The sequence below is a fragment of the Triticum urartu genome, chromosome 4 (genome assembly GCF_003073215.2).
Source record: "Triticum urartu cultivar G1812 chromosome 4, Tu2.1, whole genome shotgun sequence".
Lineage (NCBI taxonomy): Eukaryota > Viridiplantae > Streptophyta > Magnoliopsida > Poales > Poaceae > Triticum > Triticum urartu.
The window spans coordinates 33,402,082-33,415,398 of record NC_053025.1 but is presented as its reverse complement, the minus strand read 5'-3'; the positions used below and the strand labels follow the sequence as shown (position 1 = coordinate 33,415,398).

Sequence of the window (13,317 nt, the reverse complement as noted above, 5' to 3'; positions counted from 1 at the left end):
AACCCAGAAGTTAAGCGTGCTTAGGCTGGAGTAGTGAGAGGATGGGTGACCGTTCGGGAAGTTAGATGATTTGGAATGATGAGGGGTGATTAGAGATTAAAGGTTAAATTGAGCAGTGATGAGGGTGATTAGAGATTAGAGGTTAAAATAATTCAAAAATTTGAAATTAAAAAAAATCAAAAAAATTATTTCAAAAAAAATTCAAAAAAATCATAAAATTTCCTTTAGTACCGGTTGGTGTTACCAACCGGGACTAAAGGTGGACCTGCAGGCAGCGGCCACGTGGAGGGCCTTTAGTCCCGGTTCCAGTTAGAACCGGGACTAAAGGGGGAGGCTTTAGTACCGACCCTTTAGTCCCGGTTCCAGAACCGGAACTAAAGGCCACTTATGAACCGGGACTAAAGGCCCTTTTTCTACTAGTGATGTTGGAAAGATCCTGGTATATATTGCTAATTGGATGTGAGTTTTCATGAACTATTATTGTTGACATTACCCTTGAGGTAAAACGTTGGGAGGCAAAACTATAAGCCCCTATCTTTCTCTGTGTCCGATTAAAACTCCATACCCATAAGTATTGCGTGAGTGTTAGTAATTGTGAAAGACTATATGATAGTTGAGTATGTGGACTTGCTGAAAAGCTCTTATATTGACTCTTTCCTATGTTATGATAAATTGCAATTGCTCTCATGACTGAGATTATAGTTTGTTAGGTTTCAATCAAGTTTATGATTCATACTTGAAATTGTGAGGAAAACAACAAGTGCAGACTTGGAAACGAGGGAGAATAGAACCCAGAAGTTAAGCGTGCTTAGGCTGGAGTAGTGAGAGGATGGGTGACCGTTCGGGAAGTTAGATGATTTGGAATGATGAGGGGTGATTAGAGATTAAAGGTTAAATTGAGCAGTGATGAGGGTGATTAGAGATTAGAGGTTAAAATAATTCAGAAATTTGAAATTAAAAAAAATCAAAAAATTTATTTCAAAAAAAAATTCAAAAAAATCATAAAATTTCCTTTAGTATCGGTTGGTGTTACCAACCGGGACTAAAGGTGGACCTCCAGGCAGCGGCCACGTGGATGGCCTTTAGTCCCGGTTCCAGTTAGAACCGGGACTAAAGGGGGAGGCTTTAGTACCGACCCTTTAGTCCCGGTTCCAGAACCGGAACTAAAGGCCCCTTATGAACCGGGACTAAAGGCCCTTTTTCTACTAGTGATGTTGGAAAGATCCTGGTATATATTGCTAATTGGATGTGAGTTTTCATGAACTATTATTGTTGACATTACCCTTGAGGTAAAACGTTGGGAGGCAAAACTATAAGCCCCTATCTTTCTCTGTGTCCGATTAAAACTCCATACCCATAAGTATTGCGTGAGTGTTAGTAATTGTGAAAGACTATATGATAGTTGAGTATGTGGACTTGCTGAAAAGCTCTTATATTGACTCTTTCCTATGTTATGATAAATTGCAATTGCTCTAATGACTGAGATTATAGTTTGTTAGGTTTCAATCAAGTTTATGATTCATACTTGAAATTGTGATCGAATTGTTACTCTAGCATAAGAGATCATATGACAAGAATTATATAAGTTGATGTTCTAAGAATGATCATGATGCCCTCATGTCCGTATTTTATTTTTATCAACACCTCTATCTCTAAACGTGTGGACATATTTTTCGATTTCGGCTTTCGCTTGAGGACAAGCGAGGTCTAAGCTTGGGGGAGTTGATACGTCCATTTTGCATCATGCTTTTATATCGATATTTATTGCATTATGGGTTGTTATTAAACATTGTGTCACAATACTTCTGCCTATTCTCTCTTATTTTACAAGATTTACATAAAGAGGGAGAATGCCGGCAGCTGGGATTCTGGGCTGGAAAAGGAGCAAATATTATAGACCTATTCTGCACAGCTCCAAAAGTCCTGAAACTTCATGGAAGTCATTTTTAGAATATATAAAAAATACTGAGCGCAAGAAGTTCCAGAGGGGGGCCACACACTAGCCATGAGGGTGGGGGCGCGCCCTACCCCCTGGGCACGCCCCTGCCTCGTGGGCCCCTGGTGGCCCTTTGATGCTCATCTTCTGCTATATGGAGTCTCTCGTTGAGGAAAAAATCATAAGCAACCTTTCAGGACGAGACTCCGCCGCCACAAGGCGGAACCTTGGCGGAACCAATCTAGGGCTCTGGCTGAGCTGTTCTGCCGAGGAAACTTCCCTCCGGGAGGGGGAAATCATCACCATCGTCATCACAAACACTCCTTTCATCGGGAGGGGGCCAATCTCCATCAACATATTCACCAGCACCATCTCCTCTCAAACCCTAGTTCATCTCTTGTATCCAATCCTTGTCTCCAAGTCTGGGATTGGTACCTGTGGGTTGCTAGTAGTGTTGATTACTCCTTGTAGTTGATGCTAGTTGGTTTATTTGGTGGAAGATCATATGTTTAGATCCTATATGCATATTAATACCCCTCTGATTATGAACATGAATATGCTTTGTGAGTAGTTATGTTTGTTCCTGGGGACATGGGAGAAGTCTTGCTATTAGTAGTCATGTGAATTTGGTATTCGTTCGATATTTTGATGAGATGTATGTTGTCTCTCCTCTAGTGGTGTTATGTGAACATCGACTACATGACACTTCACCATTATTTGGGCCAAGAGGAAGGCATTGGGAAGTAATAAGTAGATGATGGGTTGCTAGAGTGACAGAAGCTTAAACCCAAGTTTATGCGTTGCTTCGTAAGGGGCTGATTTGGATCCATATGTTTCATGCTATGGTTAGGTTTACCTTAATACTTTTGTTGTAGTTGCGGATGCTTGCAGTAGAGGTTAATCATAAGTGGGATGTTTGTCCAAGTAAGGGCAGCACCCAAGCACCGGTCCACCCACATACCAAATTATCAAAGTACCAAACGCGAATCATATGATCGTGATGAAACCTAGCTTGACGATAATTCCCATGTGTCCTCGGGAGCGCTTTATTCTATATAAGAGTTTTTCCAGGCTTGTCCTTTGCTACAAAAAGGATTGGGCCACCTTGCTGCACTTTATTTACTTTTGTTACTTGTTGCTCGTTACAAATTATCTTATCACAAAACTATATGTTACCTATAATTTCAGTGCTTGCAGAGAATACCTTGCTGAAAACCGCTTATCATTTCCTTTTTCTCCTCATTGGGTTCGACACTCTTACTTATCGAAAGGACTATGATAGATCCCCTATACCTGTGGGTCATCACCCATCAAGGCCCATTAGCCCCCGGGGGGTTCCGGTAACTCCTCTGGCACTCCGGTTTTCTTCAAGATCACCCGAAACCCTTCCAGTGTCCGAATATAGCCGTCCAATATATCAATCTTTATGTCTCGACCATTTAGAGACTCCTCGTCATGTCCGTGATCACATCCTGGACTCCGAACTACCTTCGGTACATCAAAACACGTAAACTCATAATACCGATCGTCACCGAACGTTAAGCGTGCGGACCCTACGAGTTCGAGAACTATGTAGACATGACCGAGACTCATATCCAGTCAATAACCAATAGCGGAACCTGGATGCTCATATTGGTTCCTACATATTCTACGAAGATCTTTATCGGTCAAACCACATAACAACATACGTTGTTCCCTTTGTCATCGGTATGTTACTTGCCCGAGATTCGATCGTCGGTATCTCAATACCTAGTTTAATCTCGTTACCGGCAAGTCTCTTTACTCGTCCTGTAATACATCATCCCGCAACTAACTCATTAGTTGCATTGCTTGCAAGTCTTATAGTGATGTGCATTACCGAGAGGGCCTAGAGATACCTCTCCGACAATCGGAGTGACAAATCCTAATCTTGATCTATGCGAACTCAACAAGTACCATCGGAGACACCTGTAGAGAACCTTTATAATCACCCAGTTACGTTGTGACGTTTGGTAGCACACAAAGTGTTCCTCCGGTATTCGGGAGTTGCATAATCTCATAGTCATAGGAACATGTATAAGTCATGAAGAAAGCAATAGCAATATACTAAACAATCAAATGCTAAGCTAACGGAATGGGTCAAGTCAATCACATAATTCTCTAATGATGTGATCCCGTTAATCAAATGAAAACTCATGTCTATGGTTAGGAACTTAACCATCTTTGATTCAACGAGCTAGTCAAGTAGAGGCATACTAGTGACACTCTGTTTGTCTATGTATTCACACATGTACTAAGTTTCCAGTTAATACAATTCTAGCATGAATAATAAACATTTATCATGATATAAGGAAATATAAATAACAACTTTATTATTGCCTCTAGGGCATATTTCCTTCACTATATAAGCCCCACAGGCTCACCCATGCAAAGGTTTCAGCCCTCACACACACACCACGGCTAGGGGAAGCAAGAGAGCTATCCTTGCCCTTCTTCCTCCTCAGGCAACACAGCTCAAGGAGCAATCTTGTAGCCATCATTTGATCATAGTCATACGGAGACCCTGCAGAGCAGGACTAGGGGTGTTATCTCCCCGGAGAGCCCCCGGACATGGGTACGTCTCGTGTGCGATCGAGCTCGTGCTCACTCCCACTTCCAGGGCCTGACGACGTCCTCTTGGCCCCATCCATGATAAGCCACCCCCTGACATCTGTCACGACAATACCCCGACAATATGCTAAGCTAACGGATGGGTCCTATCCATCACATCATTCTGCTAATGATGTGATCCCGTTATCAAATGACAACTCATGTCTATGGTTAGGAAACTTTAACCATCTTTGATCAACGAGCTAGTCTAGTAGAGGCTCACTAGGGACATGGTATTTGTTTATGTATTCACACATGTATTTAAGTTTTCAACCAATACAATTCTAGCATGTATAGTAAACCTTTATCATGAATAAGGAATATAAAATAACAACTTTATTATTGCCTCTAGGGCATATTTCCTTCAAGGTTCAGCGGTAGTCCAGCAGTGGTCCAAGTGTCTTACTACTACTGAGCCCCTTTTGACCTAGTTGGACAAGCGGCAGTAGGAGTGGTAGTACCTCTTGTAAGTGGTAGTACCGCGCCTACTTCCACTGCCACTACCGCTCGTGGCTCTGCTCTCTAGTCTTCCCCTGTTTCTGCAGGGGCAGTAGGGCGCGGTAGTATAGTCTGTAACCGGTAGTACCGTTGTAACAAGACTATCACAATGCCCTACCACCATGGTACCACAGTACAGTAAACATGCGGTACTACTGCGCTGGGGCGAGCGGTAGTACCGCTCCGAAGACACTACTGGCTCGTGGCCCTGTGCCATTACGCGTACTCCCTGGCACCACCGCTTGGATGGTAGTACCGCTCCTAGAGCGGTAGTACCACTTGTATGCGGGTTGCAGGTTGTGTAACGGTTGGATTGGTTCCCCACTATATAAAGGGAGTCTTCTTCCCCAAGAAGACTCACCTCTTCCACCCCAAACTCCATTGTTGCTCCAAGCTCCATTTTCGCCCGATCTCTCTCCCTAACCAATCAAACTTGTTGATTTTCTAGGGATTGCTTGAGAAGGCCTCGATCTACACTTCCACCAAGAGGAATTTGATTCCCCCCACTAATCCCTTGTGAATCTTGTTACTCTTGGGTGTTTGAGCACCCTAGAAGATTGAGGTCACCTTAGAGCCACATTCCATTGTGGTGAAGCTTCGTGGTGGTGTTGGGAGCCTCCAATTCGGTTGTGAAGATTGCCCCAACCTTGTTTGTAAAGGTCCGATTGCCACCTTAAGGGGCACCACTAGTGGAATCACGACATCTTGCATTATGCGAGGGCATGAGGAGAATACGGTGGCCCTAGTGGCTTCTTGGGGAGCATTGTGCCTCCACACCGCTCCAATAGAGACATACTTCCCCTCCAAGGGAAGGAACTGCGGTAACACATCCTCGTCTTCACCGGCTCCACTTGTGGTTACTTCTTACCTTTACTTTGTGCAAGCTTTACTTGTGTTGTATCTCTTGCTTGCTTGTGTTTTTGTTGTTGTTGCTAGCATCATATAGGTTGCTCACCTAGTTGCATATCTAGACAACCTATTTGTTGCTAAAACTAATTTGTTAAGAAAATCTAAAAATTGGTAGTTGCCTATTCACCCCCTCTAGTCAACCACATCGATCCTTTTACAAGGGGACCATGAAATAGATTGCAAACATCAACTCTGAAGCACTCAGTAAGAGGGACTACCAACCGTGGAAGGAAGATTGTAGGAGGGATGCTTCAAATATGTCAGAGAGAGATCCAGTGCAAAATTGACGGGCTGTAAGGGACTAGGTGTGTAAAAAAGAGAAGAAAAGTTTATGTAAATATGTCCTCCAGGCCACACCAATGTACGCCATGAGTTGTTTCCAATTCACCATGAAACTGTGCACGAATCTGAAATCCTTTTCTTCGAACTTTTGGTGGGAGTAGAAAATGACAAGTGCAAGGTGCATTGGGTTGCATGGGAAAAGATGTGTAGAAGCAAAAGTGTGAGCGGGTTGGGATTCAGGGACTATGAAGCTTTCAATAAAGCACACCTCGCAAAACAAGCTTGGTGAATCCTGACTATACCGTATGCTCTTTGTGCGAAAGTTTTAAAGCCTGGATACTTCCCTCAATGTGAGATTGTGAGTTTATGGCTGCTACATCAGCAAAATCCACGCTTCAACCACATGGAAGAGTATTATCCATGGGTGTCAGTTGTTGAAGAAAGGATTAATCTGGAGGGTAGGTGATGGCTCAAAATATTAAGGTTTGGTATGATAGTTGGATCCCTAGAACTAGAGGTATGAAACCAGTGGGGCGAGGGATATGCATATTGTTGCTACAGTGAATAATCTCCTAGACTATTCAGGGAAGGAATGGGACATGCCAACTTCGTTGTGGGTCTTACATGAGAGTGACGCTGCAAATATTCTCCAGATGTTGTTGGTGGGCTGGGCAGAGATGATATGTTGGCATGGAACTTTACGAAGAATGGAATATTCATGGTACGATCGGCCTATCATTTGGAAATGAAGACCAAGCCCATGCAAGCATGCTCGCCAGAGAGTTCTTCTTCGGTTGCTATGCACACCGAATGGAAGAAACTTTGGAGCACGAAGGTCCATGGGAAAGCAAAAATACACATGTGGAGGCTGCTAAAGAATGCCTTGGCCATGGGAGCTGAGCTGCAAGCAGTTGTATAAAACCTCGAATTTTTTGTTTGGCATGTGGCGGTTGGGAAGAATCGGTGCTCAACAGATTTTGGAGATGCCCTTATGCCAAGGTCTACTAGGAGTTTGTGCACAAGAACCATTGTGCAGCTACTGATTTCATGCCTCCAGAGTTTGTTGATACACAGAAGAAGCTAGATGGGTGGTTGTTTCACTGGATGCGTTCAAAAAAGGAGCCGGAAAGAGCTATTATGATCATGAGTCTGTATCACAAGTGGCTAGTGCAAAACAATGCTAAAGATACATGGGTGTTTGAACGAGCTCGTGATGTGGTTAATCGGGTGTGGCACCAGATTGCCGAGTGGACGAAGGTCCATGCACCGAAGGGGACAGCCCTGATGGTGAACAGAGAGGATCTTTGGACGCCACCGACGGAAAGCTGGCTCAAAGTTAATGTAGATGGGTCTTCGAAGAAACGAAGAGCAGGGGGTGGCGGCGGAGTTGCGGTGGGTGATCTTCGTGGGATCTTCAGAGCGTGTCATTCTTTCGCTAATATCACTATTCCTGAACACACATAGCTGCTCGCTTGTCGACAAGGAGTGCAACTTGCGATTGAAGTTGGCACCAAAAAGCTTGTTCTCGAAACTGACAAACAACTTGTGGCGCAGGTACATAACTCGGGCGATATCGACTGGTCCAATTTTGGTCCTCTTGTCCAGGAGATAACAAAGATGTTGTCAGGCGTCCACGAGTAGCGAATGGCTTGGGCCAGGCGAATGGCGAACAAAGTTTCTCGCAATTTAGCTAGGGAGGGTTGCCTTTTAAATTTATGAAAAATTTGGTTTAGTGTTTCTCCAACTTGTATTCGAGATGTTATAGTGGATGACGGTGCCATGAACTAAGTAATAAGAGCATCTCTAGCAGACCCCGTATAATGCCCCGACCCGCAAAATAACCGCCAAAATATGGGTCCGCGCGTAAAATGTTGCCCGACCAGATCCCGCAAATGCGTCGGACCCATAATTTTTTTAGGCGCGTGGTAAAATCCCATCCCCAACCCGCGAAAGCGCAGATTTCCCCCTCGCCACGGCGGTGCCAAGTATCCCAGGAAAGCGGTTGTCGGGAGGGAAATTTGAGCCCGCGCCCTTTCCCCACCCCCTTCCATCGCCGCCCGCCATTGGTTCCGCCCGTCCGCCGCCGGCGATTCCGGGCAAATGTGCGGGCGAAATCGTGCCGCGGGAGTGCCCCTCCCCTCTTCCACCTAGCCGCTTCACCAGCTCCCCGGATCCGCCGATACGAGCCGTCCTAGTCACCGTCGCCGCCCCGGGATCCACTGCCACAGAGCCACCGCCCCGAGCTGCCAGTGAGTACTTGTGCTTGTGCTTTGGGATGCGGTATGCATAGTTGGTTAATGCGGCGTTCATATTTGTGAATTTAGATGGAATTGAGCCTGTGCGAGAAGGTTTTGCTCGAGGATTCGTCCGATTTGGACAACTCGGATGTTGAGACGCTGCTTGTTAACTATCAGCAGCAGACGTTGGTGATGGCCCTCGCCATCAAGGAGCATGAAGATGAGAACCAAAAGAGATGGAGAGGATCGACCATCGGCCGTCTTTGCATTCCTCGGAATCGCCATCTCGGGAACGAGATGTTGATGCAAGAATACTTCGTGGACAATCCAACATATCCGCCGCACCTCTTCCGGAGAAGGTGCCGAATGCGCCGATCCCTCTTTGTAAAAATAGTGCAAGCTTGTGAGGCCAATTGTCGATATTTTACTCAAAGAAGAAATGTCGGGGGCTTGAAGGGATTTAGTGCATATCAAAAAATCTTGGTAGCTATGCGGGTAATTGCATACAACATTCCAGCTGACTATGCCGATGAGTACCTTCGCATTGGTGAAGATACTACAACTGAGTCAGTGCGTAGGTTTGCCAAAGTGATCATCCGTGTCTTTGGTCCTGGATATCTTCGGGCACCCAACGTGAAGACACAAAAAATTGATGGCATCTAGTGAGAGAAGAGGTTGGCCTGGCATGCTAGGAAGCATTGATTGTATGCACTGGACTTGAAAACAATGCCCGAAGGCATGGCAGGGAATGTATTGTCGCAAGTCTCATGATGCAACAATTTTGCTAGAGGCTGTAGCATCCGAGGATTTATGGAGGCATTGCTTTGTTGGTATGTCGGGTACTCTCAATGATATCACCGTGTTGCAACAGTCTCATTTGTTTGCTAGGCTTGCTAGTGGTGATGCTTCTGCTTGCAACTACATTATCAATGGGCATGAATACACAAAGGGGTACTATCTTGCAGATGGTATATACCCTTCTTGGTGCACATTTATCAAGAGTATCAAAGGCCCCCAAACTAGGAAACAATGTGAATTTGCAAGGGTACAAGAGGCAGACCGAAAAGACACTGAAAGAGTATTCGGGGTTTTGCAATCTAGGTTTGCCATTGTTAGTAGTCCTGCTCGTTTTTGGGACAAGCAATCCTTGAAAAACATCATGGCATGTTGTGTTATTCTTCACAATATGATCTCGAAGATGAGAGAGGCATGAACTTGAAGTTCTTCTACGACAATGTGCACTAGTAGAAAACGGAGCTTTAAAACCGGTTCGTAAGGGCCTTTAGTGCCGGTTCCATAACCGGCACTAATTGGTGGGCACTAAAGCCCCCCCCCCTTTAGTACCGGTTCGGCACGAACCGGCGCTAAAGTGCCACCACGTGGCATGAGCTCGCGCCCTGGTATGGGGGACCTTTAGTACCGATTGGTGTTACCAACCGGTACTAAAGGTTTTTTTTTTGAAATTTTTTTTTGAAAATTTTGGAAAAAAAATTTGATTTTTTTTTTAAATTTTTTTGAATTATTTGGTGATTTAGTCTCTAATCACCTCTCTTAACTGCTTAAGTGTGGATCACTCATTCCAAATCATCTAACTTCCCGACCGGTCACCCATCCCTCTCACTACTCCAGCCCGAGGACGCTTAACTTTCGGGTTCTATTCTCCTTCGTTTCCAAGTCTGCACTTGTTGTTTTCCTGACAATAGTAAGATGCCAATCCTACTAACCCTCGGGAGTTTAGCTTGAGCATGAAGTCACACATTTCACTGTTTGAGTTTGAAACTATTATTCTAAAAAAACAGTAATTATTTAGTAACACTAATATTTCTTGAATAAGTTTGACCATAGTTTGACCACAGTTTGACCATAGTTTGACCAGATTTGATCAAAATTTAAAAAACTGAAATAATTATTTAGTAACACTAATATTCTTGAATAATTATGTAGTAACATTAATACTTCTTGAATAAGTAGTTTGACCAGATTTAATAATTTTTTTAAAAAAAACTAAAATTTGACCATATCTTTTTTTACTTTTGGAATTTGAGGACTCTAAAAAATTCGAAACAAGCCATAGGCAGTCTCCATCGGATGCGGATTTTCGTGCTGAATTTTTTGATATATTATACGTTTTTTTCCGACATCGTATGCAAAAGTTATAGCCGTTTTACATTTTCCCTACACTTTTTGCAAAACATGTCCAAATTTAAGTTTTCAAATTTTCCTAACTAGTAGATGTAGTAATATAACTACCTCTCGAAGGATTTTATTTTTTGAAGTTTTTATCATTTTCTTTTGATTTTTTCAGAACTGAAATGGCGACACACGGGGGGGAGGGGGGGTAGAGTTTGAAAATTGCCCTATAGTGCCGGCTTGTGTCACAAACCGGTACTATAGGTCAGACCCCTTTAGTACCGGTTCGTGGCACAAACCGGTACTAAAGGTTAGCCCTCTAGTACCGGTTTGTGCCACGAACCGGTACTAAAGGTGATCGTGGGGCCCCAGCCTGACGCCAGACTGCCATCACCCCTTTAGTACCGGTTCGTGGCACGAACCGGTATTAAAGGTTCAACACGAACCGGCATTAATGCATAGTCATTCGAACCGGCACTAATGGTACCATTAGTGCCGGCTCAAATTCAAACCGGCACTAATGTGCTTCACGTTTGACCCTTTTTCTATTAGTGGTGGGTAGCCGTGTCGAACCAGTTAGAGACCCTAACCGCATTAGAGCTTTTCATTAAACCTACATGAGACTGAAAATGCAAACACCCACTTTCAGCTTCAGGAGGATCTCGTTGAGTACCATTGGCAAAGGGCTGGGCAGTAACACATTCCATTTTTCCATTCATTTTCATTTAATTCATGTGTGATTTGTATTCGGGACAAGTTTTGTATTGAATTATTTAGTTTGCTTCGGTGATTTAAGTAATTATTGTAATTTGGATGATTGTTGTATTGTAATATTGACATTTTTTATATTAAATTAGTAATTCTGAACATATGGCATATGTGTCAAATTCAGATAAAAACGCATCTGATATGCGGGCCGACACGAGCGCCGGCAGAGCAGACACCGCATAGCAGAACTATAAAACGGAATATCCGCAAATATTCCGTTTTACGGTTCCACTCTGCGGGGTCTGCTCGGCCGGTGCCCGCGCCGGCCCGCAAAACCGTTTTTCACGAACTGTAAAGCGGTTTTGCGGGTCAATGATATTTGAGGTCTGCTAGAGATGCTCTAATAAGGCATCGGATTCCTCTTAGAAAAAATAGACAAAATTAGTGCTATATAGAAACCATGTTGTGGACGCAATTTACAGAGGGTTTTGTTTTCTGTTTCCTTCGGTAACAATAATAGTGGATGTCATTTCTTGGTGAAAATGCTCATGAGTTGACCAGGTTTGATCCGTGGAGGGCCGGGTATCATAACTCTTCTAACAATTCAACCACACGTTCCTTCACGGTTGTATTTTCATAGACGAATCATGCAAAGGAACAAAAAATAATTCTGAATGAATTGCACGATCATGGTAGAATACAAGCTCATGGTACAGCGGTTCTGCGGTGTCGCTGGCTCGCTGCTGCGGCTGTGTAGCGTCGCTCTCACGGAAAGAAATGGATGCGCAGCGGTGGCAGCCAGGAGGTGTTGGTTCACCATGACCATGACGGGCTCGTATCATGCATATCGGACAAGGTGAGCAGCTCCTCGAGGTAGTCGGCTCCAAGGTCCTCCAGTTCCAGGACGCAAGTTGGCAATGACGATGCAGCATCTACCGCCGTCGCCGTCGCCGACGTGCCAGTCCTCCTCTTGTTCTTGGGGTTTCTCTTCCGGATGCAGTGCCGGCGCTTGAGCGCGAGAGCAGGCGAGTCCCCCGCGGCGGCGGGGGCGCGGCCGACGCCGAGCCCGAGCGCGCGCAGCGACTCCTGCACAAGCTTGACGGGGAAGTTGAGGACGGCGGCCGGGCCGCGCACGGAGAAGGCGGCCTGGTCGTAGGCGAGCGCGGCGGCATCCGGGGTGTCGAAAGTGCCAAGCCAGACGCGGGCGCCGTTCCGGGTGGAGTCCCGGATCTCCGCCGCGTACTTGCCCCACGGCCGCTTCCGCACCCCGATGAGCGGCGAGTCCGGCCCGCTCCTACCGGGTTCTGATGCCGGCCACGCGGCAGGCGCCGCCATGTTCTCGCCGCGTGAGCTGCTTTCGCCGTTGCCGTTGCCGGCCTCCCAGGCAGAGGTGGGAGGTGTGGAGGCTGAGCTGCCGTTGCTGCTGCTGGTGGCTTCTTCCATGAGGAACGAGAGTAGCTGGTGGTCGGTCTCCATGCCCATGTCAGGATGAGCCTGAGGAGCGTGCTGGTGATGCGTGCACTGGGCACCGGAGCAGAAAGAGATGGAGTAGCCGTGGTAGTAGGAGTGATCATCTGCCTGATCCATCGGGTCGACAGGGTTTGAAGATAATGAGGCGAGCATGCACGTAAAGTGTATACAATCCTTAAATAGCCAAGAAGCGATCTAAGGAGGGGAGAAGAATCTTCTGAAGGTAGCTAGACAGGGCAGACAAGCTTTGACTTACAGCGACAGAGCTGAAATATACGTACTACTAAAAGAAACTTGCTCCATCGATCAGGTGGGCTAGCTTGCATGTTAGGACCGATCTAGTACGCAACCAATAGGATTGGGATGCATATATAGATGCCAATGACGTAGGGCGGCTGGATACGACAATGAACCAGGGCGTCATCAGTTCACCACCACCACCCTCTCCGGCCGTCTTCATCGGCTCAGGTGGTCAATATCTTCTTTTACTTACTACTCCCTCTCTCCCATAATATAAGA

The 13,317-nt window shown here is 45.4% G+C and overlaps 1 protein-coding gene across 1 annotated transcript; it reads right to left on the bottom strand.

Moving 5' to 3' along the window:
• Positions 1-12,026: 12,026 nt before the first annotated feature.
• Positions 12,027-12,926, bottom strand: LOC125553475 (ethylene-responsive transcription factor ERF094-like). Its single transcript, XM_048717252.1, has one exon. The coding sequence runs from the start codon at positions 12,913-12,915 to the stop codon at positions 12,142-12,144; it is 774 nt and encodes a 257-aa protein (XP_048573209.1). The 5' UTR covers positions 12,916-12,926; the 3' UTR covers positions 12,027-12,141.
• Between the last annotated feature and the right edge of the window lie 391 nt (positions 12,927-13,317).

Excerpts from the sequence above, each read along its gene's own strand:
- LOC125553475 (XM_048717252.1), bottom strand. The coding sequence starts at position 12,915 with ATGGATCAGGCAGATGATCACTCCTACTACCACGGCTACTCCATCTCT.